This window comes from Neocloeon triangulifer, unplaced genomic scaffold, assembly GCF_031216515.1.
Source record: "Neocloeon triangulifer isolate White Clay Creek 2 clone unplaced genomic scaffold, ASM3121651v1 ptg000001l, whole genome shotgun sequence".
Taxonomy (NCBI): Eukaryota; Metazoa; Arthropoda; class Insecta; order Ephemeroptera; family Baetidae; genus Neocloeon; species Neocloeon triangulifer.
The window spans coordinates 4,535,554-4,559,054 of record NW_026775544.1 but is presented as its reverse complement, the minus strand read 5'-3'; the positions used below and the strand labels follow the sequence as shown (position 1 = coordinate 4,559,054).

Sequence of the window (23,501 nt, the reverse complement as noted above, 5' to 3'; positions counted from 1 at the left end):
ATTAAGTATCAGATTAATAATTAAAATAGTTATTTTACTCGGTTGATTCGAAAAAATTTTAAATTGAAATAAAAGAAAAGAAAGAGATTACAATAAGGACACTTAAAATTTTAACGTGATTTTTTAATATTAAATCATAACTGTATTTAAGATAAGAGGCGTGAGAAATATTTTTATATCGAAAAATAGCCCAAAGTTTCCTTTTTTTTTACTTTCAGCCTATAAAATTTTCCTTTCCCGAGGACACAGTATTTTAAAGACTGATCGTGTGCACTTTTACTTGTTGCATGCTGCACTGAAGCTTCTTTATAGTTTTTTTTTTACCCACAACCATATTATCCCAGACAGGAGGTTCCCCTCTCGCCTCGAGGCAGTAAAAAGTTACCACCAAATTACATGGCTCCCTGACAGGTAGACGAAGATTCATTCCGGAGCACCATGAAATATGATTCCCAGGATGAGAGTAAAAAATCGCGGCATCCTGGCATTATTTTAAAAGCGAGGGGCGGTATTTTAATGCGAGTAGAATAAGAATAACCGCGCCGTTAATAAATTCACCCTCATTTGTTGCTTTAAGGAAGAATTAATTTCAGGGCCGCAGGAATTTCACGGTCGATCATTGATTTCCTCTGCGGCTAATAGCGTGTAATTATGTCTGGGCGTACACAATTTTTATTTTGTTTTAACCGACCCTTAAAGCTCCTTTTGATGTTTCAAATTTTCAGTAAACGCTTAAAATCGTTGTTATCATTACAGAATTTGCGTATAATCAAAATTAATTAAATAAAATAAACGAGATAAAAAACAAAATACTGATATTTTCTTTAGCTACCAACTGCAGTCGTTTATATTATTGAAAAAAGTTAATTTTTTTTTGCAATTACAAAATTGCATTTTATATATGTTCATGATTTCACAAATTCACTTTTCTTCTTCATAAAAATATTTTAATATTCTAGTTTTTAATGATTATAATTACCCTGAGGGTGCGTGTGTGGCCGTCCCGAAGTAAAGGTTGGCCAGGGTGTTGCTGACGTAGACCTGCGTTTTGAGGCCCCTGAAGAAGGACTCGGTCTGCAGCCGCTCCTGTTCAGTCACCATGCTCGGTTTTCCCTCATCTTCAGAGGAGGTTGGGCTGTCTGGCCGCTGGTTGGCCGCCTGGATGAGGCCCTGGTACGAGTCGTACTTGGCTGTGAAGCGTTTGACCGCCTGCAGCTCGTTGGACTCTTCAGGCATTGCCTTGGTCTGGCCCTTGACCAGTTGCGGACACGACGCGTACTGGTTCAGGTTGGTGTGCGGACTAGTGATCACCAGGGACTTCATTTCGGTTGTTAGAAGCTGAAACAAAGCGACGAAATTGTAAATAACACGACAGATAAAATTAAATCAAAATTAAAGGGACAGTCAGCAAATATCAGCTGGTTTAATTTTTATTTATAATCTTGAATCTACATATCATTTGTTCTTTGCAAATGCTAGTTTAAACCTCATCAAAAGTTATAGTTGTCAGGTTTCTAACAAAATTTATAGACGTTGGAAGCGGAGAGGATGGCGAGCTAAAAACTTGTTCCTGTGATGCCCCGCAGGTTATTTTGGATCCCCCTTTTGTGTGTGAGAGAATTCCAGAGCACACGCAATAACATTTTACTACCTGCTCTCTCATTAGAGAGGCTGAGTTGATACTTCTGTTTATTTATACATTTTTTCACGATCTGACGCAAAAAGGGGTGCCATCAGCAAAACAGTTAGATCAAGAATGCACTATTCCGAGTTTAAATTAGACCAGTTGAAGAAATAGAGAAAGTTGGCCAATAATTTTTTAATATAGAAGGGAAGACTTACAATTTAAGTTGGAGGCTCAATGGACCGTTTCCTTAGTCTTTAATATGTTTAATATGTTTGAATTTATTGCTTACATTTTAAATATTTTAAAAATCATCCTCAATGGAAAAATTGAAGTTTAAAACATTCAGAAAAAATTATTATTTCCGAATCTCAAAATACAACAATATAATTAAATTTTGTATACTCCTAAATCGTCTATATTTTTGGAGAAAATTTTCAGAACAAAAATTTGTAACATCTAGAAAAAACTTATTTCTCATTTTGTTATTTCAAATTGAACATCATTGGAAGCGTCACGTATGATTTCATACAATATTTCAACACGCATTTAAGTACCTGGCGAGCCATTAAAAGGAATGTTTATTGTTGAAAAAACACGACGACACCTGAGTCAGACTTGTTCGTCTACCGCTTTTTATTTTTTACTTATTTTATTACAGGACGAAATCTTGCGTGTACTCTCGAGTCAAGAGCCTCTCTTTTTTTTATCAGCCCATTTCCACTCGAATATCTTGTGGCGAACCTGAAATATGGCCACTCGGGTCACGATGCTCTCTCGCTTTCTAGGAAGGCATTTTTCTCTCTCTTGACTTTGGCGCGGTTTTTCTCTTCAACCCGAGGGGTTCAAGATTTTGTTGGCTCTTTGTATTACTTTAGCATGACATCATTGCGCGCGAAATAAAAGTGATTTCAACGCCGCGATAGGGAGGCTTTTGGCATCATTACGGCTGTGATGGTGCACTTTTGCTTATGGTGATATATTCTTTGCCAAGAGAAAAAAAAATAGATTTCAGAGCACGTATGTACGTGAGCTGCAAGTTACATAAAAGAAGGAGTTTTCACTTTCCATCTATGCACCTCCGTGTTGTCGCCGTGCATCATAAGAGGCATTATGTCAAGAATGGGAATTAAAATATGGGTTGCGGGCACACCATGACTCACGATTGTGTAAAAGTTAGAAAACGAATGTTCATGTAACTGCTGCGCGTGAATTGAATAAATTTTGACTAAATTAAATATAATGAGAAACATTTTTCTTTGATAAAAATGATTTAAATGTGAGTCTGTTGTAAAAGCAAAAAATTCTATATGATGAAATTTAAATGATAGCAAATGTTGATCAAAAATCAACATAAAAATCAGTAAAATTACTACCTTATCTGATGAGACACGTTTTAATTTATCCATTTCAATTGTAATTATTTTGCTTATCCAATGTATTTTTCCTTTTAAAAATTTCAGTTATTTAAAAATATTGATTTATCAACAGAAAATATTCGAAAATAGTATTCTTTAGACTCGAATTTCACGCGGAAACGTACAATCAACAAACAAAATGCTTGTTAATTTCACAATTGGTGCACCCATTTAAATTCCCCGTACCAAATAGAGAGAGTCCAAAGATTAATGATTCGCGTGCGCAGCCAGCAGCAAAGAAACGCGATACCCAAACAAAAAATCTACATTCGTGTGTGTGGGTATGAATTGGACGCGGGAGCCAGCGATTTCCATGCACGCCCGTCAATAAAAGAGACGAATGACCTAATTTCGATTTGATTCTTTCTCAGAAAGTCACCTGCTCACGGAGAAAGAGAGACGTGGGTGCGAAAAAAATTTATTTGTGGCGAGTGAACCCGGCGGAATAACCCTTTGTCATCTCCTGTTTGACCATGGGAGCGAATTCACACCTCGTTTCTGCCGAGCCGCAAATGAAATCGTCACACTTGAAGTGAGCAGTCGCTTTTGTTCGCTCGAATTCGGAATCGGCTCACGCGTGTGAAAATTAGTGTTTTGCAGGTTCTCACTGGAAAATTAGCACTAGGACCTAGGACCGAATTTGAGGGAAAAAATGTTTTTCTGTGAAAATAAGCAGCAGCTTCTTACATTTTAGTAGAAAGAATAAGACGAAAAAATAAAAAGCTACTGAATTCTATAAAAGCAGTTTCAATCTGAAAAATTATTTTTAACTGCTTCTTATAACACGGTTTGAAGTTTTCAAATTAAATGTTGACGGTTGACAAATTCCTAAATAATTGTAAAATCAAGATGAGTTTCATGATAAAAACGAAAAGCAAAGATTTACAATGAGTTAAACAATGTTAGTTAAAAATTTAAAAGTAAATTTGTATATAATATGGAGCTATTTTTTCAATAATTAACTCATCACTAAATATATTTTATTAACTTCTAAGTTAATAATAATAAGAGATTTGTATATTACTGAATATATGGCAGAATAGAAATTAGAAATAAATAATGAGAACTCATACTTCGAAACTTTTGCTTGTAATATGTAGTAATTAGCATATTATTATTGCATTCATTAAATCCTCTCAATTTAAAACAAATTTTATTAATTAAACTCGAGATTCGAGATCTTGTTTAGATTTTCTCAATAATTGCACAAACTCTTTAACAATCCTGTATTTCCATTTTCCAAGACAGGAAGTGCAAAGCTGTTGCTACGCGTGTCCTTCACGTGATTGCCTTTCCCAGCAAACTGCAGACAAATGCATTTTAATAAACGCACACCTTGCGAAATGCACTTTCCCGGTTCAAAGAATCGCACGGACTTTGACAGACAAATTTCGCGATCGGTGCTGTGCACGTGTGCTTTGTTTTTGCGTCTTAATTTTCATCAACAGTGAATAATATCCAGCGTCAGCATAATTCGCAATCAACAAAAGTGCATTTAATTAATTGAAAAGTCAGGTCGTTTTGTTCTTACTCTGACGAGCACTTATTTTCTCATCTTCCGAATCATCATCTTGTAATTAGGCCGTAAAAAGTGGTTCTTCTTGTTGAGAGTATTTAAAAGTTTTTTTTTTTGCCGGCGGGACTGCAGTGCAAAAAGCAGACCTTTCTTTGGCACTGACTTGCAGAATTTCACTGAATCATTTTGTCGATATAAAAAGCAGGCGCCGAATATGAAAGAATAATGACAGTCATAAAGAAAGAGAACAAAAAGCACGCGAGAATTAAAATTTGATGTTTATTATTGGGCTCTTTATGACGTGTGGGAAAGGCTGGTGCGCAATAATAATGATGACTGTCTCGCCGAGTGCTTGTAAATAAATTTCGCTCGGCGAAAACCAGCGTGAGTTTATTTATGAAGGCGCGCTCCGGAGAGAGATTTGCTCAGGTGTCTCCTCGCCATAACAATAAATTATTTGAGCTTTGTTTATACTGCATGTGAAATTTTTTTTGTATCTCCTTGAAAAATGTCAAATAATAATATAGTAAATAAAAAGAGTACAATAGTTTTAGAAAAAAAAGAATAATTGTTGGCACAACAAAAACATTTTTAGATTTTGAAAACCAACAAACGTGAAAATCTTGTGTTTATTTTATGAAACATGAATTTAAGGCTGCTTTTGGCTACTAAAGGTGAAATTTCATGAATTAAATACGAAATTGCGTGTGATTTTGGGTGGATTTTTTATAAACAAACGAACGTTGAAAGTCTTCCCCAAATATTTTGCGTTAAGTTGAAGAAAGTTTTTTATCTTTTTTATTCAAATCGGTTATTTCTTGTCAAGTAGAACCAAAATTTTTACTTAATAGGCTCTTTTTTTAACAAACTTTTTGTTTATTTGCATCAAACGTTTCATACTGTGTTAATTTCACCGAAAAAAAAACCAAAGAAGTAATTTTATTGATGTTTATTATTTTAATATCGTCATTTCTTCATTTTACGTTGCCAATTTCATATAATCCGGTTTGAAAAAGGCAAAATTTTGTCAACCTCGCGGTTCACCTATATTCAAATAGTGGCAACGCGAGTTTTTTGTTCCTTGAAATTTTTCACAGCGAACGGTAAAAACGTGGCGAAAACTTCGTTCCAACGTCACATACAATTTTAATCTACGAAAAGTAATGATAACAGTTCGCGAGAGGCGCTTCCTGTCAAATTTTACAACCGGCTCCAGCAGCGGGTTCGACGGAGCAATAACTCCTTCAAAAACTGGTCCTGTCGCGGATAATAAAACATACTCTTAAAAAATGAGAGATACTTCAATATTTTTGTCCGTACAGATTGGGAAAAAGATTTTCACGCAATTGGTTTTAGGCTATACGCTTTTTCAACTTATGTAACTAAAAAAAATTAAGCACGCGTGGCATATTTTGGTATATTTACGGCACATTTCATGCTCGTGACGAAGCCACGCTCTCGTTACGCAAATCAATTTTTGCCAGATGGACTGGACACGCCCGTTAAATAGAAGTGAGACAGTTATCCGCAGGTGATCTCCAGTTACTCTGGATTAAATTATTGGATGTCAGGTTTTGGCAATTTATTTTTTATTAGAAGATATCCAAGAATTATCTGGGCCAAGAAAAATAAAATTATGAACTTTTTTATACAATTAATGAATTTTTTCACATTTGTTCGAAAAATAAGTTTTGGAGAATTTTTAATTTTCTTGATTGAAAACCACTTGAAGTTATTTTGGTTAGACTCATTTTTGGTAAGGAAAAACAGAGTTTCTGAGAAAAGAAACAACCACTCCAAATTAATTGAAATTAACACAATTAAAAAGGAAATTAAATTTTAGGAGGTAAAAATGGTATAAATTTCATTTCCACACATAATTATTGTTCTTTATAAAGAAAATATGAATATTTATACAAAAATTACCTCACAGTCCCTGTTTTAAATTTGTTTTATTTGTCCGAAATTTCCTAAAAAAGACTAATTAACTCACTCCATAGAGAAGGTTCTAATTTATCATTTGAAGGATGCGTTTGTTTTTTGTTTTTAACTCTTCTCGCACCTGACCACCATTCTAAGCAGTTAATGCTTGTTCTAAATGCATAGGCAAATAATAATCTTTACCGCTTAAAATTCTCAAGGTGCCCGTGAGACCCTGAGCGCACAAAACGCGCCATTTAACACTTGGGCTCATCATCAGTCACACTCGCTTGGGCCGCGCGTTGGAAACTTTTTCCGCCGATACGCTCGAGCATGACATCAGCACCCAGCTCACGTCAGGTGCCCTATGACTGAGTTCGATTTCGCAAGGCAGACATAAAACAACACCACCCATCTTACAATTAGTCACTCGGAAGCCACTCTGCGTGAGAATATGCCTTTTAATTTCAAACAACAATTTCTGGGCAACAATGGTTCGGCAGATCCCACAATTAGTCGTGAGTGCACACTCGGCAGGAAGAATCATGTGAATTTGTCCACGCGAGAAAAAATATAATTGCGCTCGCACTCTAACTGTTATTTGGAGTTTGAAGTTTTTGCTCCTCTGAAGGTGTCAATATTTACTTTGCGGCCTCAAAATCAAATTATGTTCGTGCTCGCGGACGCATCTTCAACACGGACGTGATGTTTTGCGAGAATTTTGCCACGGAAAATCGAGCTTACGACAGAAAAAAGCAGCTTATTTACAGTTAGAAAGAAGTGTGAAGACAAAAGCATTGTCTAAATTTATTCAGAGCACCTCTGCCATAGAGTTATAAAAATTATGATGGAATAATTTTTTTTTGTGGTACAAAATTAATACAGAGTTTAGCCTAGAAAAGAAATAATGAATAATTATTTGTTATTGTGAACTTTTCAGAGCCAACAAAGTATTCTTCCTCACCAGGAAAAGTTTTCACGTGCCAATTTTCAACCTTGAGGGACTAAAAGACGAAAATGCAATCAAGAAAAAATTTCGTCATTATAGATAATATTTTTTCCATTATTTGCTTCTCCTTGAACACCCTCTAAATCTAATCACACATTACACGAACGCAGTGTGTATACATTACGTGGAGGTATAATTCAGCAAATTTAATTTACCTGGGGTCCGACTGGGCATACATATGCAATTAATTCCGTCTGCGCATATTTCGCAGGCATAAACAAAACGAACAAGCCAAGGATTTTTTATGTATCCGCGTCGAGCCTTGAATCGCTGCTGGTATAATGTATACTACCTTTCAATTTGACCCTTGGGGTCACAGAGAAGTCCTTTTCGCGGCAGCCATGCCTGCAGAAATTCTGCCCCCTCTACCTTCTACCTGACAATCCACATGTATGAAGTGTGAGAGATCATTTGTGCAATACCTTTTTAAATTTTAAAGGAATTTGTTCGTCAGATAAATACTTTGAACCGCGTGGCCTCTATTGAAATTTTATAAGCAATAGAAGCTTATTAAATATATTGATTTTCATTGATTCTTCAACCCTGCTTCAACCAATCACAAATGTTTAACTCAATTTAACTATAGATTAGTGCTTAGAAATTGAGAATAATTTATTTCCAAAGGATATTAAAATATTTGCGTCTAAATTATTTATTGAAAAATTTTAGTAAAAAAATGGACACTTTAATTTTGTTAAAATTACAAAATGTAATAAAAACAAAACATATTATAATACAATATTTTATAAATAACATTAATTTATAATTTGCAATGTTTTAAAACAATTAGAACACTATTAATTGTTTATTTAAAAAATTGAACATTTTAGGAATTTTAAAAATTTAATGTTAAAAAAAACTTCTAAAAATCACTAAAAATGAATTATTATTATAAAAAAAATTTATATCAGAAATTTACGAGTGGCTATCAAGATTAAGTTCCGGAAATTCAAATTTTTATGATCTGCACGTGAGTTTGAAATATTCTAATAATTCAATCGTAAGACATGTGAGGGGAAATTGTAGAAATACAAAATTTTTCAAAGACTGCAAATATTTAAAGAATTAAAATAATTGTGTGATTTAGTGGACGAAATTTTACAAATTTAAAAAATTTGACTCTCGCTTTTGTAGTCAGTAAAGGCAAAAACACTGGTAATTTTCCTTTACCTTTACGAGAAGCAAAAAATACTTTTAATAGATTTCTACGTCTACGTTATAGGAGACTTTGAGCAAGCAGGTCAGTGAATTATTGAGAGAGGCTGATTGATTTTCGTTGAAGGCACTTGACCGAGGGTTGCCTATTCCCATGCCCTCTGTGATGTGATTGCAATTGATTCTCATTGGACTGTGAGACGAATTCGCACAAGGACAAGAGCTAGGAATTTTTATCTCCTTTGATGCTGCTGCAGCCGGCGGAGATCCTCTTTGGGGCAATTAAGGCTGACTCATGATAAGTATAAAACTTCTTTTAATGAGAAAGAAGCTTGTCCAAGTTCTTGGTGCAGTATTGTATTCATGACGCCCGGTTAATGGAAGAACTTTGTTGCTTGAAAGTGCACAATAAAAAGAGGATTCCGCGATTGGTTCGTGATTATTTATTCAGCGAAATAAAAAAGAAAGCTTTGCTACTTCAATAATGAGAGAGGAGCTTTAAGTTTATCTTGCAAAATCATTTTTTCAGCGTTCAGCCCAATTCTGATATAGGAAAACTTTCAATTAGCAAAGTGGGTGCGCCTCATTTTTTTTAAGATAAAAAATGAAAGATAAAAACGAAACCATAGCTTTCGTTGCGAGGAAAGAAAAGAAAGGGTCACAAGTAGAGCATACACCTAGGTTTAAATGGGTGGCACGACTAGCTGCGATAAGAGCAAAAAGTGACCGCTTATCGGAGGAAGACGCACATTTTCTCGCCTTGAAACTTGTAGGGGCCATCGTATCAGTTGGCTTTTGCAGAAAAAAATTACTTTTTGGTAAGTAACACTATGTACTTAAATTTTTTTATCTCTCGTCCCTGAAATTTCGTGTAATTTTGCTTGACTTTATCTACGTGTGGAAATTACTGTTATTGTCAGCACGAGGATGCGCATTAGTGGAGATAAAATTTTACCTGTTTGTTTTCCTGCTAGAATCGGCACAAATTTGCATAACGGACATTGTTTCGCATGAAATCGCCAGCCTTGGATCGTTTCTCATTGATATGGAAATTACACACATTTGAAAACAATGATGCCTAGGCTCGTACTTTAAATGAACTTTAAAAATGAATTTGTGGGAATTAAAAAACAACTTTTAGTTGCAAATTGTGTATATTGATCTGATCACAAAGGCAATTGCAAATTCAATACAATTACTACTTACTTATAATTAATTGCCACCTAAATGGTAAAAATGAATAATATAAACATTCAGTCAGTAATGTTTATACTTTCCCCTAGCTATGTAGTCTATTCATCAGCTGCATACAATAGCATTCCATGAGCTGAGAGTTTAATTATTGGCTAATTTTCGGGTCACTTCATTAGCAACCGATTTAGCCTCTCCTTTGTATAATCTCTCATGCTAAAACAGAGAGTGTATTCAAGCATTTCGACTTTCTCTATAAAGTATTCTTTTAACAACCGTGTGCTCAATAGTGTTGTTACAGAGAAGAAGTTAAAAAATGGAAGGAAATGACGCGTTAATCTGTTTCGCACAAAAATTTGATTGAGGATGTGGGCGGCTCGTGCAAGACCGCGGGAAAAAATTTGCTTTTCGCCACGGTGCAGGACAATGTGATGCATTGCACAACCAAAATCTATCGGATTGTTACGAAATAATTATTCTTTTCCTCGAAGTTAATTAAAAAATCGCTAACTCGACATAATTTGTTTATTTGGGACGCCAGAGTTGTAAAATCCCCAGGTGCATATTGGCCTTTAGCAATGCAATTATCACGGAATAAAAAATTTCTCTCCTCAATAATAAATAATAAGCTCGGGGATTTTTTGATTTATGTTTCTGCGGGCGAGTTCAACGCCAGGTTCAAGCAGCAAATTGAAACGAAATTATCGACGAAAACACAAAGCAGTCTCGTTTTCACAAACAATTTTTGATTTATCCCCTCTGGAAAGAATGATCATTAAATTACTTTAGCGACCGCGTTTCGTCGGTGTGCACAATGCGAGTTATTTTATGCATATTTTCTCGTCTCTCTCTCGGCCTGGATTTCCTCGACGATGAATGCATACATTTATTTTCCAACTAATAGCGGGTTATTTGTGAGTGCGCCGGTGATTAATCTGTTCGGAAAGGAGGTCTTAAGCAGCGACCGGTAAAGCTCACACACATTTCTTTCTTTTGTAAATTGATTTTTTATCGGAAATTCTTCCCGTTTTGAAAGTGTAGTTGACGAATTTTCTCGTGGGCAGAGCAAGAGAGAAAGAAAGAGATGCACCGCCGGGAGAAACGGCTGTGCAGCTCCTTCAGTTTTTGGCTCTGATAGATGAGGAAGACTGACAGCTGTGAGAGATGCTTATAAAGATGTGATCAACAAGAAAAATTGGGCGCGATATCTCACAAGAGCATAGGAGAAAGCGAAACAATGCGAAAAGAATATACGAGATTAAAAGTGACGAGCAGAGCCAATTAGCTGGATTTTCATGTAGGGTACTTTCTTCTATTGGAATAAAAATATTTGGCCATGATGAAAGTTTGAGGATTTATTTATTTCAATTATTTTCAATTAATGCATGTAATGAATTTATTTTCAACAAACAAACTCATAGTAAAAAATTAATAATTATTTAATCAGCATTAGCTATACTGAAATTACAGTGGCTCTATATTTAAATTTTTTTACTTTTAATATAATTTAAATTCAAATTCATATTAATTTTGCAAAAAATTAAAAAAAAAAAACAAAATAAAAATAAATTACAACGAAAATTTTATCAAATAAATTAAAATTTAAAGCACCGTTAAGATGTAACGTTGAAGAAACAATTTTTTTTATTATATAACATTTTTAAGAAAATAACATTTTATTTCTAGATAATAATAAAATTAAATAGGTTTAATATGATATAGATATCTATATGGATATCTAATAATTTTCATAATTTTAAGAGTTTGTTTTTATATTTTGTCCATCTGTAATTATTGTAAATCGAATGTATTCATTTGAGATAAAAATCAGCAGGAAATAGCCTTGGTGTCGAATTGCAAAGCCTTTAATCAATTACAAATTCTAGCCGAGGAAGACTGAACGCATGAAAAGAAACTCTGTGCCCAAAACAAATCGTCCAAAGCCATATCCATCAGCATTCATAAATTCCAATTTCCAAATGAGGACACGCCCTTGAACGGTGGTGCAAAATGATGTCATTCGCACAAATGCAAATCCATTCAAAAAGAATAGCGCATCGACCGAGTGTCTCGTTCATTTGTAGTGGCCAGCATTTAAAACAGGAGAGGTCCACGTGAGTCACCTGAAAGTCAGGTCCAGCAGCGGCACCTGAGCGCAACAACCTTTTCAGGTGCACGCCGGTTTTTTTTTTTCATGCGGATGGGATTTCTCCCAATTAAGATGCGATGGCCAGGATGGCCTGATAACTTTTCTCTTTGATATTTTTTTTATGCTATACATTGCGGTTGTGTTTCAACTGGGAGCAGGTTACATAGAAATTGCGAACTTTTTTGATAGACAGGAATATCGATTTCTCAAACACGACGGCGTGTCTCCCCCAATTTGTATTTGAGAATTTACAAGAGAAAAAGGGGAGATAGGCCGCGCGTGCACTTGCATTAATGCACGATTATGAATGAGTCATGCGTGTGTGGACTTTTTAGACACACACACGTATATAGTACATGGCGGTTGATGTAAACAAGAGTGCACTTTTTATGTCAGGTTCGATTGGAGAAGCTTTCAAGATTTTCCTCTTCATGTGACGCACACGATCCAAAAATATACTGGTAGAATTTTAAACATTGAATCAAAAAGTAGAATGTAAGATTTCAAATAGTTTTTTAATGCTTAAATATGCAATTTAGATTGATTTTTTAACAGAAAATTATCTTTCCTTTCAGAAAAATTTGTATGCGCCGATCGAATATAAGTTCCAAAAAAATGTAAGTCAGTGGCTGCGTGATATTTGTTTCGCCTTTTTCTAAACGTCAATCATAATATTAAAACTCAAATTGGGCGTAAAGCGTGGCTAAACTATTTCCGCCTAATTTCACACTAAACAAACCGCGCTCTAGCACCGATTTCTCTTTGACATTTCCAGTCGATAGGTTAAAAAAAATCCTATTTTGTTATCGGGCGTCCAAATCGCAAACCATATGAATATTACTTCACCAATAATCAATTGCGTCACATTATTCACTGCAACGACGAAAGAAGAGCCAATAAAGTGCCATCCATCTTTCTCAAGAGAGACGTACAGTATCATTAGTGCATTCAAAGATAGCAAAATCGCACACGATTTCTTATGCAACGCACTCGCGCCTCGAAACAATAAGGAGAAAAAACCTGAATCACGGCGCGTCACGGGAAAACTTCAATCAATTAAGCACACACAATGGAGTGAGAATCGCTGATGTTTAATATATTTGTATCAAAGGAAAGGAATTATTCAAAGGGATGAGCTGCACAAAAGGAAGATTCATTTGTTTGTCAATCGGGAAAGCTGAGCAGATTTCGGGTCACAATCTGCGCCATCATTAAGGTCGGTGAAAATGATTTCAAATCTTTTTGCTTGACAATGGCGAGATTGTAGAAGGAAATGTCGGCGTGATTATTAAGATGGCATTTTTCAAAGACCACCCAGTGCTTATAATTTCAATAACACGAGCAGTTTATAATATAGTGTAATAATTACAGATACGTTAAGATTGTCAAGAATTTTGGCTATTTTTTAATTTAAATTTTAATGAAATCAACTCAAAAGTTGGAAAAAAAATTCAGAGGTAACAGCAATCCTATTATATTTTGTATGCAAAATTTTATAATTCACACATGATAAGGAAATTAAATAATTTTATATTAAAAAATTCTGTCCGAGGCCGTTAGTTCTTTATACAGCCTAGCTTGACGAGACACTAATTAATTGTGGCGTGACTTCATCTCCTAAATGTGCGTCACCAACACATAGTGTCACCACGCAATTTTAAACATTTTCGCACAAACAAAAGAAATGTCGCCCTTGAATTTGAGGTAATTTTGCCTCTTTTTTACATTTTTTTTTTATCACACGGTATACATCATAATTCTTGGTGAGAGATTCGCGCTACCTTTCCCACCCTGCTGTTCAATTGTTCAAAAAAAGTTTTTTGCCCTTTTCGTGGGTCATTTTATAAAAAATCGACGCGTCTGCCAGAAACAAACAAAGCTCTTCGGATTGTTGGTTCCGAAGACGCGCGGCCCACCCTGGACCGTGGAGCGGAACACTCACTACCGGCCAATGCGCACTCATTGGAAAATGATGGACAATAGTCGAATGTGCCAAACAAAATCACCACATGTGAAAAGCACCAGAAGGATTCGCGCGTCAGTAAATAAATTTATGTTTTAGCGGCAGACGTGGAGTCGGAACCAAACGGAATTGGGATTCGACTTCTTCCTGGTCTGCTCTTTTTGTGCGAGAAAAATAATAATAAAGTTTTATTTCGCCTCTTTGGTTTTCTGTGAGAAGGATGTTGACTTTTGGGAGCTTTGACCATAGGTGAGAACGAAGAGCGTTTCGTTTCAGTTCAAAGAGATAAGTAATTATGAGGTTTAAAACCACATTAATTTTGAATTAAAAAATTTTCATTTTTATCGATTATATTGATTTTACTGTCAAAATCCATCGATTTGTATGTTCCAGCAAAAAATGTCAATTTCAAGTTTGAAAGGGAATAAGGGCATTTAAGCCTATATTATTACTATCTTTTCATTTTTAAAATTGTTTAGGAAATGAATTATATTAATTAATCAAGCACAAACGATAAACAAATAATGATTAGTGATGCATTATTAAATTTAATTTCATAAAAGTACCATCAAGTGACGTAGTGTATTTAAACATAAAATTTTTCAATACTGCAATTAATTTTTTTTGTAACTTTTTAAATAGTGAAATATACCTACATTATTATAAATTAACAACAATTAATAATTTAAATAAATTATAAATGTTTAATAGTTTAAAAATTTAATTAAAAAATGAAAATATATAATAATATTGTTTAGTTTCTTTAGCTTTAACATAAGTACTATTTACTTTGCAACTTACTTTAATATCCAGCAAAATGATGCACAAATCCCGGAAAGTGTGGCTTTTAAGAAGAAATCAGGTGCACATCTCCAGAGCGCGAAAACAATTTTTTATTTCTCTCTTTGGCGGTGAGAGTGAATAAAAGGGAACAAAGCACTGAAGCGCGCGGGTCGGCGAAGCATTCGCTACTAAAGCTCGGCCTGGCTGGCTGGCAAGTGCACCAGTGGCAGGGGCACACCCCACCAAACTTTTCCTGTGGCGTGCGCGACTCGAGTAAAAAAAAACTACGCGGCGGCGCTCAACCTGCTGCCCGCCCGCCGTAACCCTTTCGACCTGCCGTAAAATATCACGGAATGAACGAAAGTGCTGCTTCCATTAAGAGACCAATTTTGTCCTCTGTTGGATTTGAATGCCTGTAATTCAAGAAATATTATATTTACTGTATGGAGAATTATATTAATGAGAATGCAATTTTGTCATTCACTTACATTCTCAAAATCTAAGTTGACAAGAAAATTGATAAATTTGGTTGTTTCTCCATAACTTTCTTCTTCCAATTTTATAGCTTTGAAATAAGTTATTTTCGTTTTTTGAATAATTAATTAATTTTATACTAATACTGATGACTGTTTTTCAAAAATTAGATTTTTTAATAAGTAACATGGCAGTCTTCATCATTTTATAAAGTTTCTCTCATTTAGCTTTTTTCCGTAGTTTCCTTTATCTTTTCCTCTCAAACTGTTTGAGAGTCCATTTGAAAGAGAACCCTTTTCTTATTATTATTCTTAATTATTCAAAAATAGATGTTCCCCTAGTCGGGCAGCATCAAGCTCTTTGTATGAACTTGTAAAAAAATGTAAAACTTATTTCAAAGGATATTGGAAACTTTCTGACACCCTCTTAATTGAAATTTTTGAACTGTTGTTAATTTTTTAGTGTGAGTGTATTTTTTTGGAATTTTTAGTGTAGAGTTGTGTCGTGTTTGCGTTGTTAATTGTATTCATTTCCGTTTTCTTGCTCAGTTTCTGAATCCACGGTTAAATTTTTTTGAACTAGTTTAATGTTATTTAATGTTAATTAATGTTTTCAGCTTGTAAGAACTAAATATTTCATGCAGATTTTTTTTAAACAATATTTTATATTTCTTGATCCCCAAGATGGATAAACTGAGTCCATTTCAAATAATAAAAATGCAGTTTCCTTGCTGGTTATTTTTAGAGGTCATTTTGCAAACAATGTTATATAGAAAAACCACAACCTCCAGGGGCAAAAAATGAAGTTAGAGGAAACAACTAGAGTGCAGAATTTGAGACTTGCTGTCGTGCATAAATAATACCCTTTAAGTACGGAAGTGTAGGAAGCGAAATTTACGATCTCTCTGCGGTGGAATCTGCGTTGCATTTTTATATTATTATTTTTTTCGCATTCACGGCCACCAACGGAGGAGCGACGGCCGTGCTCGTGAGTCAGTCTCGTGCACCATCAGAGTTGCATTGCCTCCTTATAATGAAACGCTCAGATAACGTCAGCGCGCTCAGACCTCACTGTGTTTTATATGGTAATTGATGATGACTCATATTTCAGAGAGAGACTGTTTACAAAATGAAAATATATCTCTCGGAGCAGACGCAAATATGTGTTCAGGCAGGCTCTCAGGGCTCTGCACCTTTCTTGACTCTCCCATAAAGCGGAGGGATTTTTTCTGCCAGGAAATTGTGAACAAAAAAAGACCATAATCTCCTCTTCATCTGGCGTTTAGACGAGAGTTATCACCTGCTTTATGGTTTAATAAATTAGACTGATGTGCGCGTTGGGATTTTCCACACAAGACGAGACGTGTTGAATTAAAAGAGAGACGTGAGATGAATGTGGAAAAGGATCGACGGAATGGCAAGCTGCTTTGGGACAATTGCTGATTAAGGCTCATCCGCCAACGTGATGATCAAAGGAATTTGTATTGTGACTTCAAAAATTTCTATATCACAGGTTGAAAGAAAAATTGATTTGAAAGACGATATGTTGGGAAATTCGAAATGTAAAAAAAAAAAATTAAAAAAGTATTGTAACAAAGATCAAGATGATTCGGTTTAATTTTCATTAAAAGTAAAACGAGGTTTTGAAATAAATATTAACAAATAGAGGAGATTTTTATTCTGATATTAATGTGCATCAGTTTCGAAAGCATTTCTAAAAATCAAGAGCAAAATTACACTAATAATTGAAAATTGATCCATACATAAAATAAAAATTCATGTTGTATGACCTTCAATCAATTCTCTCTTTTCAATAATTAAAAATTAATCTTGTCAAACAATCAAAATCAAACATATTGATAGGTTTTGAATTTTCATATTTTAATAACATAATAGAATTTTCTTCGAGAAAATTACTTATTACCCATGAATTTATTATTTTTTTTTAATTGATTCCGGCTCTTTGTGAGCTTTTAACGTTTCTGAGCATAATAAATTTTGTTAATTTTCAATTTCATAAAAATAAATTAATATATTTAATGTGTGTTATGTTTTCTGTTCAACTTTCAAAATATTGGGTGTTGATTATCATATAGAAAGCTGCAGCGGATAAAAATTAATATATTTTATAAGACCTGCGTCTAAATAACTTACAATTAGTCTTGATCAGCCAATCTATTTCAAAACCCACATGATACAAAATTTGCATAATTGAGTACCTCGTCTTGTTTGTCACTATCCGTATCCATCCGTTCGCGCCCATTGATTAGCGAGAAGTAAAAAAAAAACTATATGTGGCGGCGAAAGTTGTGTGTTGGACATTTTTCTTTCTTTCTTTCTCCTTGCAGCGTCTCAAAAGAAGTCTGATATTATAACCGCGCGCGCGTGTGTGTGTCTGAATTCAGCTAATATAAATTTTCATTCCTCTCTTCTCTCGCGATCTTTCTCCTTCAAGAGCAAAACGCGCCGCTTGGTAAAGTTTCAGAGGCTCGCGAGACGCGAAGTATAATATTATTGCCCTGGGACGAGAAAGTGTATTTTTCTTCTTCCCATCCGCCGGTTGTCTCGCTGCTGCGCAAATATCAATCATTTATCCTCTCGCGATCGAGCGAGACACACAAGCCTTTGTTCGAGATAAATTTTATAGACTGCTCGCGATCGGCCGCGTGTCCCTAATTATTAGTGGGTTGGACAAACAACTCTTCTCTCATTAATGATAGAATGGCACCTTGAGGTGGTGTGCCAATTATTTCGCGGTGGAATGCAGCGTTTAAGAAATCGCAGCCTGTTGTTACTAAATATTATAGTGTTAAGTTGCTTAATCAATACTCAATAAAATAATTTTTCATTAAAATGATTTATTAATAAACAAAAAATTAAAATTTAGTGATTTATAATAAATCGGCAAGGTATTCTTCTTAAATAATTATGCTATTCATCGCCAACCCTAATCAATTGTCTAATATTTAGTCAATCAGCATGTCCTGAGAGTTTTCATATTTTGATCAAATCTCGTAGTCTCTTTTTGGTGTTTTCCCTACAAAAAAAAAACTATTTTGGCCATTTTGGTTTATATTTTGATTTATTTGAAATTAGGTTTTTATTTAATTACATTCCATTTTTCGATTCATGCTCTTACTGATAATTTTGGATGTGCAGCAGAACGAAGTAGAATGCAATATTCTAAAATATAGACTTGTGATTAGTTATATTATTCATCTATTTTTTAATATATACATGTATAGAATAGAATCACTAGTAAACTTTTTATAATTAAGCTATAAATTTTTAAATAAAAATCGTGATTGTGTCCTGGAAGATTATTTTTAATGCTTAATTCTAACAGAAATCTCTCAGCGGTATCAAATTTTAAAAATACTTTTTTTATGGAATTGAGAAATTTAAAGTAGATTTAAACTCTCTTTTTTTGGACATAAAATTTACAATAATAAGTTTTCTAATTGCAGTAAAATTTTCTTAGGTTTGCCAGCAAACGTTTTTCCATAAAATTAGAAACTAGAAACCTATACAGCTGCACCCTCTTGTTATCACTCATTTTACAATTTAACAGCCGCACTTGCGGCGGTCGGGCTATTGAACCCATCTAATTATCTGCTTTCCCCGCGTGTTCAAATGAGCTGATGCCATTGCAAATAATTGAGCCTTTCCACAGGGCATGCAATAATCATCAGCATGTCCAGTAATATAACATGTCCCTCATAACAAAATGACACTTGGTTTATTTTGCCAGCATGAAATATTACAAAGAAAGGAAATTATAATATTCTCCTTTCACTCCGCGCGTCCGGCTTCTATTATTTCCTCAAATTAGGTTTGCATTAAAGACGCCTAAATTGCATAATTGTAATTATAATGGTCAAGCTAATTATCAGACTTGCTTTCCGTCAGTCAGAGTGCAACCATTGGAAAATTAATTCTGACTTGTTTATGCGAGTAAGGCAAAAGCGAAATCACGCGCTAAATTTGGAATTACTTTCGTTTCAAGGTTGCTGACCTTCAAATTTATAAATATAAAATTATATACGAAGGAAAAGTGAGGAGTGCAGATGGTAAGTAATTAAATCGAATACAGGTTCCTGGCAGAACGAAAGGGCGAAAGCAAGGTGCACTTCATATAAAAGGAGGCGTGTAATAAGAAGCATTTATCATCAAAGTCAACCGATTATCTTTTTTCGCGCAGGATAATCTTACAAATTTTCTCTTTCCATCTCGATTTTTATTTTAAGTAGCAGAATGGAATTTCTCTTGATTATTTGGATTAATTAAAGCTTATAAAACTGCTAAAATCCTCTAAAGAATTAAACTGTTCATAACTTTCCTTTTTTTATGATAGTTCTCAAGTTTCCACTCAATAGAAACCCAATAACGAAGACACACGGCAAAATTAACTTTAACGACCGGCGAAAAATTTACTAAAATTTTACGAGCCTTTTTCACTGTTCGCCTTCGGAGTGAATTTTTTAACATCACAACACTCATCTCGGCACACTCTTAATTTCTGTTTACTTTTCGTGAAAACGAACGTGCGCCAAAATGTACCGTTTGGAGATATTTATCGCCGGCGTCACCGCATAGAAAGCAGCAGCCACTTAATCACACCTCTCAGGAGCATCTAGAAGTGCTAATGATGGGCGTTTGCAAAAATGAAATGCATCGTAGGATCTCACGTTTTTGTCTCCGCAATAAAACCAAACTGCCCCTTTTGAGCAATAACAAATCATAATTTAAGTATAATAATTTTCAAAGTTAAATATTTTAAAATTATATATTAAATAAGCAAGATGTTCACATTCTTAAAGAATTATTAAATTCACAAATTTATTGATATCATTTTCTGCCTATTTAAGAATAGTGTAACGAGTTTAACAAACAAAAATAATGAAAATTTTAATAAAAGAATATATGTAATTGTAGAACCTGAAAATTAATCATTATTATAATAGTTCAAAATTTGAATAATAAGATTAAATATAAATTAAATTTTTTTATTAGGGACGAAATTGAAATAATTTTTAATTTGAACTTTGTCCTTAAATAAAAGGGTTAATTTTCAAGCATTAAAATATTAATCATATTAATCTCAGTTTTATGACTGATTGGCGGTTGAAATGTGAGAGTGCGAATTTGAAAATTGACGGTGATAAAATTCTGCCGTATTCAATATTAGTAATAATACAAAATGAAACATAATGATGATGCGGCAGTGGAAGTGCATTATTTTCATTTTTATTCATCCATCAGCGCGAAGCGGCGGCGCAGACATGTGCGGCTCCTCGGCGGATTGACCCACTGACCCACAATGGATGCCTCCCGTGAGCAGGTTTCTTCTGCACAGCCAAAAAATATTTAAGTGACGTCACGTAATTAAAATGATAATGCAAATGCGCCACAGAATGTTCATGTCCGTTTAATATAGACGCACTGCATGGTTTACAATTAGATGTACGGCCATTGGGTTATCAAATTTTGTGTTTTTAAGCGTTTTCTCGGAAAGGAAATCTTTTGCTGATAATGTAGAAGTAGTTCTTCGTGTTTTAGTGAGAAATAGCTTTTATTATCTCAAGTCCCGGTGACTCACATCGGTGAAGATGTTACAGTTTTCAATGTTTGCGTTGCAATTTTTAAACGAACAATTATCAGACGGAAGAAGCAGATTAATATGAAATCTGAGATTTTGGTAATAGAGGAAAAGTTCTGAATTAAGTTTTAAATTTGAGAAACCTCAATCAAAAAGAAAATAATAATTAATTTAATTATTAATTGCTACTTGGTTCCTCACCCACTACAAAATTTATTCTTATATTTTGTCGCATTATTTTCAATTTTACGAATTTTACTTGGCTAAATAATAAGATGAAATATTTCTCATCATTTTTTATCATTTACTTTTTCAAAATTGTATAGGACGCCTAAAAACGCAAGATGAATTAATATATTTATATGGTTGCTCTTACGTTCATTTTTTTTTGCAATATATCAATTTTATTTTATTTTTTTTCCATGTATTTCCATTAAACCCGTTAGTTGCAGGATTGAAACTAAATTGGACGGATGCGATCATCTGCACTGATTTTTCGATCACGCTTCCCGACTTTCCTCTCTTGATCGGCATTGTTTTCCGTTTGGAGTAGCGCGCGAAATCTTCCAGCTCTCTCGTGTTCTTCTCTCTTTCCTGTCTGCTATTTTCATTCTCTATCTGAACCCCGAGAGTCATTTCACATTTATTTTTTATTAAAGCGCAGCGAGCATTTAATAGAGTGAATTATCTCAGACGAGCATCTCCCTGTTCTCCTCTCGAATAACACTTCTTATTGAATTCATGCACATTATCACGCGGCGTTTTGCGCCGAGTTTCTCCGCGCAGAGAAAAAAAACGAAGATCGGTGGCTGACATCATCCGTGACACATGCAGGTCAATTGGAGTTTGTCCAAAGGTCACGTGCAGGCTTCTTTCGAGAGTCGTTACGCTAAAGGACTTCATTATTACCATAAGTGCGCCGAAATACCTTTTAAATTAATTTTATTCTCTGTGGGCAGCACTACTTGTTATAATAAATTTATAACTCAATTGGTTTGAACTTTGGTGATAAAAAGTTTTGTTAAATTTGCATACACCAGGTCACAGGATCAAGGGTATAATTGCATTTCCTGGACGCTTTCAATGCGCACATTGACAATGAATTGCTCTTCTCGCAAAGGATTATTTTCATCGCAACGGTTCATAATCCAGTTTGATTACATTGATGAGCATCGGACGCGGTCATTTTAATACCCCAAGTGACCCTTTCTTTCTGCAAACTTGTTATTAAAGAGCAATTACTCCGTAACCACTTACATTAATGGCTTTTAATTTTTATGGAAACAGGACGATTCTAGTTGTTGCTTTAAACAAAACTGTTCCTTCAGCGGCCAGTGGGGATTTTATGTATATTTGGAATTCCTGCTTTTGAGAGAGCGCTTTTTCCTCTATTTGTCAAAATAATCATACTTTATGGGCCATAAGGCGGCGGCACTTGTCTCGGAAATCCAGCTCTCCTAAATGAAACTTTTACAAAGGAAGTTCCTGTGTATATGTGTATCTGTCGTGTTTGCTTATGTTTTTGGAAAGTGCTGCAGTTTTTTTTTGTATGTGTTACGATCCCACTTTGCTCTCTGAGCATAATTAAGTTTCATGAATTTCCTCCTAAACTCTAACTTTTCTTTCTATCATTATTTAATATAAATATTTTTATTTAATTTTATCGATTACAATTGACAGCTAGAATATAAATTCAATGATTCTGTCTTTTATTTAAACTGAGGCTACACAGCTATTTACTTATTTATGTAATTATCGTAATTTAGTACAAAGAAACGCAAAAAAGCTTGGAAATTTAAAAGAATTTTTTTAACATTTTTTCTAGGAAGTGAAAAACAAAATAAATTAAGCTCTGCACTCGCAGCATTTTTAGAACTTTTAGAATTTGCAAATACTTAATGGCTATTTAAAACAGTCTTTGTTTAAAATTTTTATTGAATTCTATTGCCCGTTAACATAATACTACTTTCTCAAAGACTCTGCTGTGAAATCTGTCAGCTTGAATGTTATCAAATTTTACATAAAATATAAAATAAAATGCAAAAATGACTCTGATATAGGTGATGCCTCGCCATGACAAGAATTTTACAAGATGACTGTGAAATGGATTGTGAATAGCGAGATTTTTGCGTGAATCTGGCACACAAGTGACGCGCTGAAATCCATTAAGCGTATATTTTATTGCTGGGTTGAATTAAAATCAATTACTGAAAAACTGCTTATCACGCATGGCCTAATCAAAACTACTTATTTTCAGCAATTTTTAGCAAATATTCTATTTAAAATAAATAATTTACTTCACAAAATTGAAAGTAGCACCTTTACTTCTAAAACATCCAAATTAAAAATGAATAATACGTCAATTTAACATTTTTTTTTTATTAATTTTTTTTTTTTTTTTTTTAATAATTTTAACGTGTCATGTATGTTCCAAAAATAGTGCAGCCAATATTTATTACTTATGAAAGGATGTGGCGTGCGTGGAATAATCCTTCACAGAATAACTACCAATGGTGCAAAAAACCACAGCTGATTTGCGTCACGCGAAACTTGGCCTGCATCACGCCATTAAAGTTAAGAGAGATTACAACAGGAAAGGCGGCGCTGTGTCTCTGTCTCTCTTTCATATTCGTCTGTTTGATTAGGTGGAGCAACTTTTTCACTCCAAAGTGAGTAAAATGCGTTCTAATGGGTTCATCGA

At 34.3% G+C, this 23,501-nt stretch overlaps 1 protein-coding gene across 2 annotated transcripts in view; it reads right to left on the bottom strand.

The window, feature by feature from the left end:
• LOC132193969 (uncharacterized) overlaps nucleotides 1–23,501 on the bottom strand; it is a 39,246-nt gene that overhangs the window by 2,024 nt on the left and 13,721 nt on the right. Inside the window, exons 1-2 of one of the 2 annotated variants that reach the window (XM_059614976.1) lie at nucleotides 14,747–14,943; nucleotides 980–1,338 (exon numbers count right to left, since the gene is read on the bottom strand). In XM_059614976.1, the coding sequence (XP_059470959.1) occupies nucleotides 980–1,323 (344 nt within the window). In that variant the 5' untranslated portion in view covers nucleotides 1,324–1,338; nucleotides 14,747–14,943. Of the gene's footprint in view, nucleotides 1–979; nucleotides 1,339–14,746; nucleotides 14,944–23,501 lie in introns of those variants that run through there. The other variant, XM_059614982.1, reaches the window with a different exon arrangement.